Source organism: Camelus dromedarius, chromosome 24 (genome assembly GCF_036321535.1).
Source record: "Camelus dromedarius isolate mCamDro1 chromosome 24, mCamDro1.pat, whole genome shotgun sequence".
Classification (NCBI taxonomy): Eukaryota; Metazoa; Chordata; class Mammalia; order Artiodactyla; family Camelidae; genus Camelus; species Camelus dromedarius.
The window spans coordinates 23262229-23279785 of record NC_087459.1 but is presented as its reverse complement, the minus strand read 5'-3'; the positions used below and the strand labels follow the sequence as shown (position 1 = coordinate 23279785).

The following is a 17557-nucleotide window of genomic DNA, read 5'->3' as shown; positions in this document are numbered from 1 at the left end:
AGGTCAAGGAGAGAGAACAGGGTGGCCAGTGCTGGGCTCGGGGCATCATTCTTTAATTCCCCTCCGATGGCTCTGAGGCTGCTCTCAAGTTACTGCAGCGGAGCCTGAGGTCCCAATGGTGCAGCTTCGTAGGACAGCACTTGGGCCAGAGCCACGGCTTGGGGTCGAGACAGGGAACAAAATGCTGATGATAAACCCATTTCTGATTTTGGTAACGTTCAGCCTGTCAGGTAGGCAGTGACCACCCCCTGCCCACAGCTCCTTTTACTATTGAGAAAACTGAGATTCAGGTAATGCCGCTTTTCAAGCCATCCTGTGACCCCTGGTCTTGGATGCTGGGCTGTGCTATCTGGTGCACTCCTCGGGGCAGGGTACGGCTCACATCCTTGAGTCTCCCAGCAGAGCATGGAAGGAAGACTTGAAGTGCCCGCAGAGGCAATGCTAAGCAAGTGCATTGCAGAGGCGGGGGCACATGGCATGTTTGGGGGACATAAAGGCAGTTGATAAGGCACGGGGTCCAGAGTAGCTGATAGGGACAGAGTATCAAGACCCAGGATGAAGGGCTGGGCTCCCCGCCCAGCATCTCAGGTGTGATCCACGTGACTGCAAGCCATCAGCAACTGATCCCCAAGTCCAAGCCCAGACCTCCTGAAGGTGGGGCCTGGGGAGCTGAGTGTTAACAGGCATCTCCAAATGCTTTCTCTTTCCAATCCGCACAATTTACTAAGCATGAATCATGGGCAAGGTTATGTGTTAAATGTACAGGTAGTGATCAAATGTCCTTTGCCCAGGAAAGGCCTAGGTTATGCCTCGTATTCCAGCCTAAATTTTTTAAATTTATAATACTATTTCAGTTTTTAGATATTGGTATTTTTTTTCCCTTTTAAGGTAAATTTACTCTTTTTAAAGTAGTTTTGCAAGTCTTGCCACACACATACGGTCAAGTAACCCCACCACCATCAAGATTCTGCCACCCCTCGACATTCCCCTGGACCCCTTCAGGGCCAGTCCCTCTCTTCAGTCCCTCCCTTTGCCCCCAGGTGCTTTTAGACAAATCCAAGTTGAGGACCAGCTTAACTGGGAGTGTTCGTGGGAGCCACCTGCATGGCCCCACCCATGCTGATACCGGCTGCTCCCAAGCCGAGGACCACACCGCCCGGCAGCCACGCCGAGGACGGGGCGCGACCAGCAAGGGTTCTGAGTGCAGTGGCCCTGGGGACTTCACAGAGCACCCTCTGAAAGAGCTACTGGCTGGAGTGAGATGTTCTTAAGATGAGATGCGCGCTCTGGAGAGGAACTGAGAGGAGTCAGGCTCTGTTCCAGGGACCTTTCTGGTTCAGTGGGCTCCAGGGAGGGTATCACATGCCTGCCCTCTGTCTGTCCTTCTGTAATACCTTTAGTCTTCCTCTCCCCTCTTTTCTGATCTTTTTCTGATCACATTCCTTCCCTCTGTTAATTCATCACCAGAATGACAGATGAGAATTCTTTTATCCCATAATTAAATTTAATCTGATCTTGGACTTAGTCTTTGATGGCTTCATCATTTAAACGATACATCATCCAAACACCTTGTCACAATGATGCATTTTGCCAATAAGGTACTAGGGCCCCACGGAGTGACAAGGCTCCAGCGGGCTATTAACGTGTGGGAGGCACTGGAAAACGCAGAAGTTAATGACATCCAGCAGCCTCTTGGCTTCCAGATAAAGTCGTGTTAAGTGTTGAGGCTCAGGGGACAGAGCCATGGAGAGCACACTGGAGTTAGCACCCCAGGAAAGATGTCTCTGCCCCAGAAAACAGGCCCATTTTCTGGGAGCCAGCCTCTCCAGCATTTAATAAGAAGCAAGCCCTGTGATCCCTCAATTCCTGGAAACCACCATGAGGCTGAAGCAGGGGAACCTGAGACCTTGTGGGATAACAGGGCTGGAGGAGGGAGGCAGGTACTGGTTATGTTTGGGAAACGGACACACACAAAAGAGAGATGATGGAGAGCAGGACAGACAACATTGGAGCTGCTTAACATCTGAAGTGGGTACCACGGATTCTGTGCCGCAGTATTTCCATTTCCCATCTCTTATGCAATATATTTTTTTAAAACCCTCCCCTTCATTCCAGTGCAACACGTAAATCCATTTTGCCTCGTTGCAGATTTTTTGTTGTTGTTGTTTCTCTGACTCATCTTCTCTCAAAATATTCAAGACATTTCTGATGCTATTATTTCAGGAGCTTTTCGCTCCCGCCTCCCATGCCGCGCCCCCATCCAGCCTGCGGGGCACCCCTCAACACCCACCCTCTCCACAGACCTCAAAGGGGTGCAGGGCTACTTGCTTTCTGCTCCCTGAGACTTTTCCGAGGCTTGGAGGGGGACCTGAGCCTCCTTCTCTGCCATCTGCTTTGCTTCCCTTTTCTATTTCCAATCCCTGCTTCTCTCTTTCTAACCATCCCTGAAAAGTGGATCTCACAGTCCATGTACAGGGAACGAGAACATTTAATGTCCTAAACGGCGGAAAGAACTAAAGGCGCATGTATTTGATCTTGCTTAAGGAGGACTCCGGGTTAAGGAGGAATTCCTGTACTGCTTCCTTCTTGCCAGAATGGGTTGATGAGCTTTTCTTTCCAGAAAATCAGACTTACAATCTTCAGTTGTTTTTTAGTGGAGATTCTCAGTTAGAAGTTTTACCTCTGATTGGAAGTTTAGTTGATTTTTTTTTTCTCTAGCCACAAAAAGTGATCCAGGAAGATTTTGTGTTAATGTGAGGCTTGGAATAAGGAACTCAGACTGAACAATAGGATGGTGGGCACATTATCAACCAAACCTTCCTACCTTGCCCAGAGCTATTGAATTTCTAAGAAAGTCGCTGCTAATCTTTTTCTCTTTTACTGAAGATGCAACAGCATTATGGTGAATTTAAAAAAGGCAAATTTAAATCATCTATAATCCCACCACCCTCAAACAATCATTATGATGTCTGAGGCTTGCTTTCAGACTTTTTTGTTTTTTAAAGAAATATGGTGATTGCTTAGGTTGTTTTCACATCACTGAGTTCATAAGCAACATCCCTGCTTCTGAAGGACGACAAGGGGGAAGGTGAAACCACCAGTAAAAAGCCATTTGTGGTCTTAGCACCGTGAGATGCAGCAAAGCAAGTACCAGATATTCGAATAGCCTCGTCCCCTAACCGTTTAGTTCAGAGAGTTTTCTCTTTGGAGCAGCAGCGTCTATTGAATGATTATTTTCAAAGACGTTGCTGGTTTGAAATGGGGACGGTCTGAGAATACGGCCGATCAGAATGAAGGGAGGATGCTGAAGGGTTTGGGGCTAGTGGAGTTTGGGCCTCTGGAGTCTGGGTTTCTACTAGATGAGGCCAAAAGAAGACCAGATGTGGGTGGCAGAATGTTCTAGACTGTCCTCGTGGTACCTCCTGCCTGGCTCAGGAGCTAGGGGTTGTACAAAGTGCCACATATGAGACACCTCAGTGGAATTCACCCACACAGGGCCACACAGGGTGCCGTGCACCCTGACATAGGTTCTAGGAAGGTGTGATGAAGGCCTTCTTCAGGTGGCTCACGACATGGTGGCACCATCGCTGGCCTCCCTGCTGGGAGTCCACTGTGTGGACTCCTCATGGCTTCCTCTGCAGCTTCCGTGGCTGAGTGTCACAGGTGACAGGACCTGCATCCAAGGGACTCCTATCAGACATCTAGACTGTTCCCCCAAAAAATTAATAAAGAGAAAAGATAGTTTTGCCCAGACCAAAGATGGTAATGTTTATGAATCAAGGGTTATGATTAACCAGATTTTATATATATGAGGTCCCCCCAGGCCTCCAAAAGAGAAATGGGTAAGATTAAAACTAGTTTCAACAAAATAAACAAAAAAGAGAGAGAGAGAGACTGAGGAGCTGTCCCATATCAAAGGAGTCCCAGAGTCATGACAGCAAAATACAACATGTATCCAGGATTGGATCCCAAGAGGAAACGGGCATCATGGGAAAACTGGAAATCCCCGTGAGGTCTGTAGATTAGTTAGTGGGATGGTACCAATGTCAGTTCCCTGGCTTTGCTAATTGTTTAATGATTATAGAAGATGTTAACTTTAGGATAAGCTGAGTGTCGGGCATACAGGGACCTCTCTGTGTTATTTATAGAAATTTTTGTAAGACTAAAGCTATTTTGACCTAAAAAGTTTTTAAAAACTGTTCAGGAGGTCAAGTTGGCTGGAGTTGATGGTTGAGAGGTGGAGGGAAGGGATAAGGGAGGCGGAGGTGACACTCAAGTCCCTGGCTTGATGGGTAGAGTGGTGACTTTCCTGAGACTGGGGTCCCGGGATGATGAGTTCTGCGTGGGGCAGTGTGAGTTTGGAGGAGGTGGGCTCAGGGACTCCCGGGAGTGACGTTCTCCCCAGGCAGCTGAACATCCCAGCTTGGTGCTGAAGGCAGAGCTGCAGAGGCCAGGGGGGCTCAGAAAGTAGATGTTCTGTCATCTGAATTCGAATAAAACTCTACCAAAAACTTCATTTCACCTGGGTCAAATTAGGGGATATTGGAGCAGAAACATAGGCACTTTGGTTTTGGTTTTTTTTTTTTTTTTTCCCAAGAGGAATTTATGAATTCATCTCAACAGAGACATGGAAATCCACTGACCTGCCAGCCAGGGTTACCTCTCCAAGACCTTCAGTTTCTAGCTCACTGAGCATAGCTCACAATGTTGAAGGCTCCAAATTCCAGGGAAAGGCATTCTTCCAGAGGATTCCAGGGCAATATTCTCTCCAGATGAAGAGGCGTCTTGGTGGGCAATCTACAGATGTTTAACGATGGGTGAAGTGTGCACAAACAGCATGTCAGTGTCTGGGTAGTGGGGAGAGGACCAGATGCTTTGGCCAAGCCTGTGTGGCGGCCCTGAGGTGAGCCCAGGTTGGCTGCAGGGTACACTGATGGGCTCAGCTGGGAGGGTGAAGACTGATAGCGTGGGAGGAACCACTGTGCCAGTGGGAGTTTGGGCTTCTAGAATTGAGAGAAAAAAATATATATAGACGCTTCAAGTTGTGGTATATTTATACAATGCAATATTACTCAACCATAAAAAAGAATAAAATAATACCATTTGCAGCAACATGGATGGACCTGGAGTTTGTTATTCTAAATGAGTAAGCCAGAAAGAGAAAGAAAAATGCCATATATCATTCATATGTAGAATCTAAAAAAAAAGAAAAAGACAAATGAATTTATATATAAAACAGAAACAGACTCACAGACATAGAGAACACATAGTTCTGGGGCCGGGGGATGGGGAGGAAGGGGTGGGAAGGGATAAATTGGAGGTTGGAGATCTGCAGATACCGACCACTATATATAATATAGATAAGCAACAAGTTTATACTGTGTAGCCTAGGGAACTATATTCAGTATCTTGTAGTAACCTGTAATGAAAAAGAATATGGAAAGGAATATATGTATGTATGTATATGACTGAGCTATTATGCTGTACACCAGAAACTGACACAGCATTGTAAACTGACTATACTTCAATTTTAAAAAACAGTATATGACACTTATTAAAAAGAAAAAGAGAAAATACAGAATCTTCAGTGGAAGGAAAAAGGGAGGGAAGTGCCCTGACTTTTGTAGGGCACCGTCATGGATGAAATGACTCCTGCCAGTGAAGGAGTGAACAGCCCCGGATCGGCTCCTGGAGTCGAGCGCGTGTTGAGTGGCGGGGCAACCCGCAACCTCAGGGGCGGCTTCCATAGCAGAGCGTCTGCGCATGCGCGCTCACGCCTGCCCGTCGTAACCAGGCGCCCGTCTAACTCCTCTGTTAAGGCTCTGAATTCCTGGGCGGTCAAGGCTGGCTTCCAGTCCGCGGTTTCCCTGGGTTCGTCATGGAACGTGCCAGGAGCAGAAGACAGGCCAGCATCATCGGGGCGTGAGGAGGGGCCGAGAAGGAGACGTGAGGGCGTGAGCTAAGGACCCGGGGACATCCGTGGAACACGGGGTGGCTTTGGGGGTGCGGCGCTGAGTACCAAGAGTCCGACTCAAGACCCAGTGCTTGAATCTGGCCCATTCCAGGCAAGGGCATGAAGGATCTGGACCAAAGCAGGGCAGTGGCGTGGTGCTGGGGTGGGGAAAGACAGGAGAAGAGCCGTGGGGGCGTCCCGGGCGAGGGGACAGCCTTCCCTGTGTCAGGCGGCCATCCCAAGAAACACACTCCAGACGCACCCAGCCCAGGAGAGCCTGATGGGCCGGGTAGCTGCCTGGAGGTGGTCGGCTGCCCAGCAGTACTGCTGAAGCAATGGGGGCAACCATCCCTTGGACCAATGGATCCGGGGAGAGCAGGACGCCTGGAGTGGCTGAGCGCCAGGAAATGCTGGCCCCGTGAGGCCACACGGAACCTCGAGGGAGGCAGAGGACTCTGTAGTGAAGCAGAAACAAGGCCCCCGTTCTCCACCGGTGCGTGAGGTCAGAGGAAATGAGCATACCATTGAGGGTACAGGGCTGCCTATGTGCCACGTCCTCCTCTCACTCATTTAATTCCATCAGTGCCCTCTGAGAAAAATCCTAAAGTCATCCCCATTTTGAAGAGGAGGAAACTGTCCCAGAGGGCTGCAGTAACTGGCCTGGGGTCATAAAAGCATTTAGTGACAGAGCTTGAATTTCTTAAGCAGGCTCCAGAGTTACGTTGGACCCGTACAGTGTAGTGTGTCCTTTGATGACTCAGCACTAAGCCGGGAATGCTGCTGTGTCAAGTGGCAGAATGAGAAGGTGAGACAGATTTAACTAAGATCAGCTAAAAAGGGAGAAAAACGTTTACCAGCACTTCCACGCTCCACCAGGATGTAATCCTACCTTCCTGTTTTACACACAGAGGCAAGAAAGAAATGCATCTGTTTACTGAGAAATAGTCTTTGTTGCTCCTCTCAGCGATTTAGCAGTCAGGGCGGGAGTGGCAGGCATGCTTAGGGATTTGCTCCCGATCCTTGGGAAGCTGGAGAGGGCTGCACTGTCCACCAACCCCTCTCCCACTTGGCTCTTTTGACCCTCATCCCGGTGCTCTCCACACTCAGGGCCCCTCTCCCAGTGGCCCCAAGCTCTCTCCACAAAGCTCCATGGCCACACTCTGCCACTCCCCCACCTCCAGGGGGCACTGCCTCTGATCCATCCACTCCTAGACCTGTCTGCAGAGAAATCAGCCCAAGGTTTTGTGGCGCAAATATGTCTCCCCATTCATTCTAAGCAGCAAATGCATTGTCTGGAAATAGGGTGTTTTACTCCAGCACGAGGAGTCACAATGGTGGGTGGGAGAAGATGGAGGAAGAAGGCCCTTGGACCATGCCGCCCCCCACCCCGCCCCGCCCAGGAGCTGGCCATCTCTGCAGGAAACATATCTGATTCTAGAGCATGCCTTCTAAGCTTCCAGAGAGATTTTTCAATCAACTTGATTGACGTATAAGATCAGTCCAATAAGCTGCCTCTGTTTAAAGGATACCATTTGCTAAGTTTTGGCAGGGGTGCACACCTGTGAAACTCCCTGAGTCAACATACAGAAAGTTTCCATGCCTGCTCCGCACATAGTCCTCCAGCCCCTTTCCCCCATCCCAGTCCCCAGGCTGCCACCACTTTGAGATAGTTAGAAACTTTTTTTTTTTTCCCATGTTCACTTTGGGTTCTGGCATGCCCTGGACAGTGATGGAGAAAGTCTATTTGCTTTTTAAAATATACACAGGTGCATGTAGTCACCAGAAACCACTCTTGTGGCTTTAGCCAGGCAACAAACAAATAAATTCACCCCCAAGCAGTTTTGAATCAATGAAACCCATCTCTCTGTCTCCTGGGTAAACTGCGTTTTTCATTTAGTAACGACTTTCTACCCTGACTAGGCCTGATTTTAAAGTGATGAGAAAGACCCTGAATATGAAAGCAATTGAAAGTCACATTTTTATTGACAATCTGATAGATTTTGCTGTGTTCCAGAGACATTCCACAATTATTTGGCTGGTTTTTCTTTATTTGGCTATAACCTGCATATTTTCGTTTCCCTGCAAGGCTGTTAAATGTGGGTTAATGGTTTTATGTGCCTCTTAGATCATTTCAAATAGAAAATTCCTTTTTCTCCTAAATGAGAATTAATTGTATTTGAGCTCAGAGGTTTTTTTCCTAATGCATTAGGGTTGTGGAAAATGACATTTATTTCTCCTCTTGGGCCCAGCAGCCGAATCTAGAGTAATCCCATTCAATTCAAAAGACATTTATAGAGCGTTTGCTTTTTGTAAGATGCTTTCCTTGGTCCTTATGCTCTGTAACGATGGCTGGAATGCTACTGTACTAAAACAGCAACAGTAACAATCTGTAACAAGGAAAGACACATTAACAGAATATATAAGTATGTAAGTTGAAAGAGATTACATGGTGGTGTGGCCTTGCGGAGCTAGAGGAGATGGGGTAGGGGTGGGGTGGGGTTATATACGGGGAATACACTTGACTGTTTTTGAGAAACTTCAAGTCATCTGTCAGACTAAGCCAAGAAGCCAAGAGTTAACTAAGACTGAAAAGGTAAGTTGAGGACCTACAGTAGAAGATCATGGTAAAAAGTTTATTCTTAAATCGGTGGACAGTGGGAGCCATTGAGTGCTGAGGTGGGGAATGATACCATTTGAGCCTGCAGGACTGGGGAGGTACACAGATCCACTTACATATGGATTTTTTTTCCCAGTAAATAGGTACTATGTGGTCCTTGGTGGAAACTGGGGAGGGCTGAAGGGGAAAGGACCAGTTACAAAGCTACTGCAGCCATTCTGGGCTCAGAAGAGACTCGGGGTACTAGGAGGGCATATATGAGAGAGACACGTAGAGACAGGCATTGTGAGACTTGAAACTTTAGGGAGGAGAGAGGCGATAAAGCCGATTCAGGTTTGCAAACCTAGACCCTGGGGAGAGAACAGGGAGCCACAAAAGAAATAAATGTCAACAAGTGTCAAGAAGTTACCACCTCAGAGGAGGAGGCGTCACCCATTGGCTCGTCAGTGGAGCGCACGGTGTGTAAACACATGCTTCTCCTCCTTTTAGCAAGATTGCCTTGACAACAGTGAGCGTCGTACTGAGGTGACAAATCCCACAGTATGGCTTGGCCATAATTTTGTGAGTATGCACACAGAGATATACAGTTGACCCTCAAACAGTGCAGCGCTTAGGGTCTCCGACCTTCTGCACGGTGGAACATCCATGCATAGCTTGATAGCTGGTCCTTCTGATCGGCAGTTCCCGATCTGCAGATTCAGCCAACCAAGGACCACGTAGTACCTGTTTATTGAAAAAAATCCACATGTAAGTGGATCTGTGTATCTCAAACCTGTGCTGTTCAAGGGTGAACTGTAGACCTAAGAGAATTGATGTTCCTGTGAAAACTTAACGTGAATGTTCATAGTGGCATCGTTCATACTAGCCCCAAAGTGGAAGCAGCGCACACAGCCATCACCTGGTGGAAGGATACACAGAAGGGTCAGGTGGAGATGAGGCTCACCGGTGCCTTGAAGGGAGACACCAGAGAATATGCATCCGTGTAGTTCCAACAACTTGAGAGGAGGTGGCTGGGGGCTGGAAGAATGCGAGAAGACCTTGTGAAATGGAGAGAATCGCACTGAGGTCTAGGAGAGTTAAAGCTGGAAAGTTCTAGAAGAAGGCCAGTAACTTGCATTTCCAGGCAGAGCAAGAGCTGGGGCAAAGCCCTGAAGGTAGGAAAGCTGGTTGGATGCGCAGAGGATGGGGAGCAGAGGTGCTTACAGAAGGAGCACTGGGGATGGTGAGCGGTGGAAGGTGGACTCGATGGCCCCCTATCCAGGACTGGGGCATCCGGTGGACATCCGGTCCCAGCACTCACCACTCTCCTGTCTTGTTGGGGAGGAGTGGGTGTGAGATCTGTTGGCCTAATTTTAGCCCCATTGTCCTTTCAGACCACAGGACCCTTCCCCTGACCCAGGGCCCTTGGCCAGGCCAGCAGAGCCCATGCACGTGGCCTCCTTCTATGTGTTCCTGGTGTGAGACACTGCCCTCCCCTAGGTGGGAAATCCTGCAGAGCCCTCCCCACCTGCCCTGCCTGGCAGGGGGCTGATGTGTGGCCCCTGCAGGTCCTGGAAGTCTGGGTCTTGTTGTTTTCATGCCCTAGAAGACCTCAGAAGAGAGAGCTTCTAACTCCCAGTGGCATTTAGCTTCGCTCTTTAAACATCTGGGTCACAGATATGCTCGGTTAATTAATGTTCTTAGCACTACTCATTTGCCTGCTGGATAATAGATTGATTCATAATTTCAATAAGCAGCTGTGTATATCTTTCCCCTGAACATAAAGGCAGCTTGCTGTCATTCATCACTTTGCATTTGGTGAATTTAAATATATTCAGAGAGACGTTGTTGAGGGAGGGGTGGGGAAGGGCTTCTGATTTTCTTACCATTTTGCCTCTAACAATTACTCTGATTTGGAACTAATTTGGATTTAAAGCACATGTTAACAGCATTTCTCTCAAGGGCATTTAATAAACTCCCTGTCACTTGTTTCCAAGGGTACCAGGCAAGCTTGCTTTGGGGATCAGAGCAGAGGAGAGAGAGCCCCTAAGGAGGATCTTATGCCCCGGAAAAGAAGCACCTGTGTCCCTGAGCAGAGCTCCTTTCTGCTCCATCCCTGGCCAGAAATGCCCAGGCTCTCAGGAGCCCAGGGTCGTCGGAAAGGAGGGTGCTCTGCTACTCAGCTGCTGGGCAAGGGCTGCCAACCTTCGGGGCCTGGGGATAGAGGCCAGGACCTGGCCAGGTGACCTGATGTCTTCATGCCTCAGTTTCCTCTTCTTTAAAAATGGGGACAGTAACAGTACCTTTCTTACAGGGTTATTGTAAAAATGATGTTATTTATTCTTTGTACCATGCTTCAAAATGATGCAGGAGGTACCACCCATACACACTGACTGGTAATACTATTTTGGGATTGGTTAAGCATCCGTTGTATATTAACGATCATCACTTCTGCGCCAGTCACCTCATAGGATTGGGAGAACGAACAGGAAGTCCAAAAGTCTGTCCCCGGGCTGGACACCTTCAAAATACATTTGTGGAGTTTAAAGGAATAGCTGTGGCTACATTTCGTAAATGATGGCAGTCAGCACATGTATAACGTGCTCTTTCACAAACACGTTTGGAGCCCTCAGTCTGTGATTATCTCCTAGGAGGCAATGAAGTAGATCAGACCCAGTCCCTACCCCTTAAAGGAGTGGGAAAGACAGGTGAATGTATTTGTTCAAAAGTTGGAATACAGGGTTTTAAACAACATGGGCAGAAGGGAGAAGCCAAGCCACCAAACCAGCATGGACTCACACCTAGTTGTGAGAAGGGTTGGCAGGCAACACCATCCCTGTATCAGATAGCTGTTGCTGCATAACAACCACCCCCAAATTTAGTGGCATGAAACAATATGCATTTATTATTGCTTACAAGTCTACAGGTCAGTTGGATGGTTCTGTGATCTGGACCAGGCTCAGATGATTTTGGTTGGATTCATTCATGCATCTCCTGTTGGCCAACAGGTGGGCTGAGGGCTACCTGATCTATGATAACCTCATCCACTTGTCTGGTGTTTGACTGGTTGGTTGGTTGGCCCACATGTCTACCACCCTCTAGCGGGCCATTCTGGGCTGACTGCCACAGTGGCAGCAGGGTTCCAAGAGGTAAGAAATATGCAAGGTGTATTCCAAGGCACAGACGCATCCTCCTTTCTGCTACGTTCTGTTGGCCAAAGCCAGTCACAAGGCCAACCAATACGCAAGGGCAAGGAAACAGACTCCACTTCGATGGAAGTTGCTGCAAAGACATATTGCCCCAGGTACAGAAGGGAGGGTGAAGGATGTGGCCGTTTGGGGGATCTACCACAATCTCCTAGCATTCATTGCAGGACATACAGCCGAGAACAAGTACCAGGACTGGGTTGCACAATTAGGATGTTTCTGCCTTTTCATCATTAGAAATCACATTGCAATAAAAAACCTGTACATAAACTTTTTTCCCTCCGGTTTTATTGATATAATTGACACACGGCACTGTACAAGTCTAAGGTGTTCAGCGTGATGATCTGACTTACATGCATCATGAAACGACTGTCCCTGTGAGTTTAGTGAGCATCCATCATCTCCTATGGATACAAAATTAAAGAAACAGAAGAAGACATTTTTTTCTCTTGTGATAAGAACTCTTAGGATTTACTGTCTTAACAAGTTTCCTGTATAACATACAGCTGTGTTCATTCTATTTATCATGTTGTACATTACATCCCTAATAACTGGAAGTCTTTGCCTTTTGACTGCCTTCATCCAGTGCCCCCACCCCCACCCCCGATGTAAACTTTTGCCCACTATTCTAATTATTTCCTTGGGATAGATTTTTTAAAGTAGATTTATTGGGTCAAAGAAGAAGAACATTTTAAAAGCACAAAGTTTGTATTTTGAAATTCCTTTTTGAAAGGTTGTAGTAATTTACGCTCCCTCCAGCCCCATCGTAGGCTCAACTTGACAAAATACAAATCATCTCTTTTTTTTTTCAAACGTAGTTTCTTGTTTTGGTTCTTTATTTTAATACCTAGGAGGCTGAACACTTTTTAATACGTTTGTTTCTTCTTCAGTGAACTGCCTCTTTGGGCCCTGTGTAGGAGGGCAGATTTAATTAATCTCAGTTTACAAATGAGGAGGAAATGGAGGCTCAGAGAGGTTTGGTGACTTGTTCAAGGTGGCCGCGCCCGCTGGAAGGTCAGACTCCCGAAACATTGACCAAGGAGAGGCTTAGAAGGGGACTGGGGACTGGCCCCAGGGAATCTGTATCCAAGCTTAGGAAGCTGGAGGGCTTCCTGGGCAGGGCGCCCTGTCAGTTGGGTGCGTGTTGGGGTGTGTGACGGGCCTGCGAAGGTGGCCAGGACTGCAGCCCGCACAGGGGCACGGGTGACCCCTGCAGGTCTGAGCCACGTCTCCCCTCGTGGTCTTACTGCCGCGCCCCCTGTTCTTGGTCTCTCCCCAGCTGGCCCGCTACACCAAGGAGGGCTTCCTGCACCTGGGAGCCCTGGGGACCACCACGCTCCTCCCTGACACCCGCTGCCTGGTGGACAACTCCAAAAGTCGGCTGCCCCAGCTACTGGACTGCGACAAGGTCAAGAGCAGCCTGTACAAGCGCTGGAACTTCATCCAGGTGAGTGCTCCGCGGACGGGGCCAGCCGCCCAGAGCAGGTGAGGATGCTGCGGGCCCCACAGGGGCCCGGCTCCCCACGGAGGGGCACCCGGCCAAGTGCAACCCAAGGTCTCCCAGCCTGGGACCAGGCACCTGGACCCCAGTCACTGTCAGGGGGATTTGCTGGGGCACTTCCCTGTGAGACCGCCTTCGGGGTCCCTGTAGCCACAGTGCTAGGCTGGGCTGGGCTCTGATACATCTCGAGGGCAGGGGAGCAGTGGAGAGTGATTTTCCTGAAATCTTCTAAGTGCCAGTGGGATTGAGAAAGTCAGGTTGAGAACCCCCTGGCCATTCCCCACCCGGACAGCATCCCCCACCAGTGCCCATCCCCTGGTGCAGCCACTCAGACTTGGGGAAGCTTATTTTCTGACCTCAGGGTTTCCAGAGAAGGCGGGATGACCCCTCCCTCTGTGCGAAGAATTGCGGTGGGCTGTTCCCAGTGTGCTGGCACTGCGGTGGTGACGCCTCTCTCTCCCTCCCCTTTCCCTGTCTCTGTCTCTCCGCCTCTCCCTGTCTCTGTCTCTCTGTGCCTGTCTCTCTCTCTTTCTCCCTGCCTCTCTCATCCTCTGTCTTTCTCTGTCTCGCCCTCTGTCTCTGTCTCTCTGTTTCTCTGTCCTTATCTCTGTCTCTCTCTGTCTGTGTTTCTGCCTTTGTCTGTCTGGCTGTCTGTCTGTCTGGCTGTCTCTCTCCTCCCTCTCACCCCTCTCCTCCCAGAACGGCGCCATCATGAACAAGGGCACAGGGCGCTGCCTGGAGGTGGAGAACCGCGGCCTGGCTGGCATCGACCTCATCCTCCGCAGCTGCACGGGGCAGAGGTGGACGATTAAGAACTCCATCAAGTAGTGGGAGTGGGAGGAGCTGGGGCCCTCGTTGCCCAGCCCCTGGGACAGGGTCTGCCGTCCTCTGGACCAGCCATGCTGGGAGAGAGCCAGCACGGAGCCGGCAGGGCTTCTCCAGGACAGCCCCGGGCCCCGGATGGAGGCTCCGTGTCCCCATCAGGCATCCAGCTGCCTGAGGCTCGTGCACCTGGCAAAAGCCCCCCAGCCCTTCTCTGGAAACCTAGGCGCCATGTTTTCTGCAGCCCGGATGTGGACCTGGTACCAAGGAGTGACATCACATCTCCTCCTGGTCATCTTCCCACCCACTATAGGGACTGGGATTGGCAGGGGCCCCTCCTTTCTCTCATCTCTTGCAGCAGCAGCAGCTTCTGAATTCCACCCCAGCCCTCGACAAAGGTGGGGGCGGGGGTCTGCCACCTCCGAGCTCCCCCTCCAAGGAGGAGACAGTGAGGCCCTGAGACAGTTTCCCCCGAGGTTGCTTCTGCCCAGATACCCGTTCACAGCCCAAGATCACTGCCCCCAAAGCTTTCCAGCAGGTGGCCTTGGGCTTTTCTGGAGCCACCCCCCACAGATGACGTGGAAGGAGCTGACACTTCCACGGTCACCTGGGCACCAGGCTCCCATGTGCCTGGACCAGCTCTTCCGCCTGTGTGGGAGGGGGGAGCATGCAGAATGGTCTCAGCTGTGAGGGGCCCGTGCCGCTCTGCCTGCCCAGGACCGGGGAGCCCAGACTCACAGCTGCCACAGAGGGGGCAGCAAGCAGCCCCCACCTGGCGCCTAAGGACTGACATCAGCACGGCACAGGTGGCCAGGACCCCGGAGGGTGCTTGTCCCACGTCCCCCGTGCTCTGCTGGCTGAGTGGGGAGAAGGCAGTCGAGTCCTCTCTGAAGAGTGATATTTTTTTCCGACTGCCCTCTGGTTAGGGCGCGCTTATAAATCAGAGTTAATATATGGACGCGTGTGCGTGCGTAGGGGGGTGGGTGCCTGCGCGGTGTGCGAGTGCGGGGCTGCCTGTGTGTGCGTGCGTGCGTGGCGTGTGTCTGGGTTGCGCGTCAGAGTGCATGATGGAGCAGACGTAGGGGAGTGGCCTTGAGCTGTGGCTTTATTGCTCGCCAGGCTCGGGACGAGGCTGCTGAGAAGCTTGGGGGAGAGGGTTGGCCATGGTCGTTGGCCAGGAGGATGTGGCTGGGCCTTACCCCTGGCTGTGCCCCAGCTGGAAGCCTGTCCCTTCTGCCAGTCCCCGTCTCTCTCCCTCATGCTGCCGGCCAAGCCCTGCCCGGAACCAAACCCTGTACCTGCCCAGTTTGGGGTTTACAGTGTCTCATTCGGTGGCATCTTACTGGTGATCACTCCTGCCCCGTCTCCCCTCCTTGTGAAATAAACACACCTCCCAGCTCAGCCTTGTTTGCTTCTTGATTCTTCCAGAGGCCGGGCAGGGGGGCAGTTCCTGGGATGTGGTGGGGGGCTTCTGGTTTGGGAGTCTGGTCTTTTTAAAGACAAAGAGCATTCACTTCATAGGGTCAAGACACAGCCAGCCTGCCCTTGCCCTGGCCCCTCCCCCACACAGCAGGACAGAACCTTACACGTGGCACCTGCTTGCTCACCCCCTTGGGGGCCCCAGGCTAGGAGGGCCAGGTAGGTGCACAAAGCCGTGAGGAAGAGGAGGGGCACAGGTGACCCCGACGAGTGTCCTGACCCGCCCCTTCCTGCTGCCGGCAGCCACTTCCATCTCTGGAGACCAGGGAGCCTGTGGTGGGAGCACCTGCCCCTTCTGTTCACGGGAAAAATGAAATCCAAAAAGACAGCAGGCTTTCTGCCCCGGAAATGGACAGATGTCCCCTCAGCAGGGACAGCCTCACACCGGTTCCCTCCCACGAAGCCAAGGCAATCCGGCTTTGTCGGTGTCACCAACCCCCAGACGGGCATCAGTTGCCATTTTGGGGGATTCTGGGAATTGGGGTCCGTGAACATGATGATGGAAATTCCTACTGTTTGGTAGTGAGGAGTTCACCAACTTCAATAGCAGGGTCTCAGGGTTACTCTTAAGTGAGAGGAGCCCAGGGTCTCAGGCTCCCTTGGGGGTCAAGGGAGGCGTTGAGATGATGTTCGAAGGCGATGCTTTGGAGAGGCGTCCTGCCCCGACTGACCCATTCTCCTGTGTGGGGCTTAAAGTAGATGCTCACAGAAAACACTGTTCTGTTTTACCATTGGTTGAGGCTTTGAGCCCAAATCCCAGCGAGGTCCCTGGTGGGCCCCTGTGGGAGCCTGCATCCAAACAGCCCCAGACCAGAGAAGCCACAAGACCTGCTCTGTTTTCCCCAGCATCCAAGCTCACGTCCCCTCTGATGGAATTGGAGCCCCCACCCTCTGACTTGCTCACTGTACTTTGGGCTCATTTGTACCCTCAAGGCTGCACCCTAGAATACAGACAGCAGGAAGCATCCTGGAATTTTCGAGAGAGAATTACTCCTCTTCCTCAGGGCCCCAAGGCAGCAGGTGGGATGGTGGGTTCGCTTGTTTACCTGGAGGGACAGGGTTGCTGGTGTAGGGCCATGGGACGCTCTTAGCCTCCAGGGACCAGTACCTGTGCTCCAAATCCCGGCTTCTGGGAGACCTGGGCTGTCCATTCACATTGGCACTGCTGCTTCCCAATGGCTGGAACAGGAGGCCAGCATTCAGGTCAGCATCTTCTTTGCCCCACAGCATCCCAGTGGACCTGAAGGCATGGGGGTGGCAGGCCAGTGGCCAAGGCGGAGAAGAGGAGTTAACTGTAGCCAGAGAGGGAGGAGAGAAAAGGGGAAGTGGGGCCTTGGGGGCGCCTTGGGTCTCAGTGCTTTGGGAGAATTTGGAAGTTCCAGAGACCTGTCTCTGCACGATGACTGCAGGCAGCAAGCCCCAGGCATCAGGCTTGAGTTCTGACAATCTCTGTGCATCACCCGCTACCCACGCAGTCCCCCGACGCCCCGGTCTGGTGGCTGTTTTTTCTCTTTAATTTTTTACCTCCTTAATTTGTATAGCCAAAAAGAATCACAGATGGTGTATCTGATACATGCCCGAGCCGTCAACGCTGACATCTTTGAATGTTTTATTTCCCTGGTGTGTTCTTTACGCTGATTCTGGTGGCTAGAGGAGAAGAAACAGAAGGAGCTGAGAAAGCACAATTTGGGCCAGAAGCCGCCATCTTCAGTCACTCCAAGCCCTTGTCTTGAGTTTCTGAAGCCATTTTTTTTTTCATCTGATTTTTTTTCCCCCACTATTCTCGAAAAGCATCCCCATTTCACAAAGGGCAGAGGTCCAGGCCTGGGCAGAGCAGGCGACGCCCCCAGGCTGTCCACAAAAAGGGTTGGCCCTGACTTACATGCTATTTTGCCTCCTTCCACTTTGCTTTTGAGGGCTGCTCTGAGGAAGGCTGAGTGACAGCCAGCCCAGGGGTAGGATCGGGAGGGGCTCAGAGACTGCACAGGGAACCCAGTGGT

General features: G+C 50.9%; 1 protein-coding gene across 2 annotated transcripts in view; it reads left to right on the top strand.

Moving 5' to 3' along the window:
* Positions 1 to 15479, top strand: part of GALNT17 (polypeptide N-acetylgalactosaminyltransferase 17) — a 364793-nt gene extending 349314 nt beyond the window's left edge. For both annotated transcript variants that reach the window (XM_064478595.1, XM_064478596.1), the window contains 2 exons: positions 13035 to 13202; positions 13956 to 15479. In XM_064478595.1, coding sequence (XP_064334665.1) covers positions 13035 to 13202; positions 13956 to 14084 — 297 coding nt within the window. In that variant the 3' untranslated portion in view covers positions 14085 to 15479. The remainder of the gene's footprint in view (positions 1 to 13034; positions 13203 to 13955) is intronic.
* Positions 15480 to 17557: the final 2078 nt, after the last annotated feature.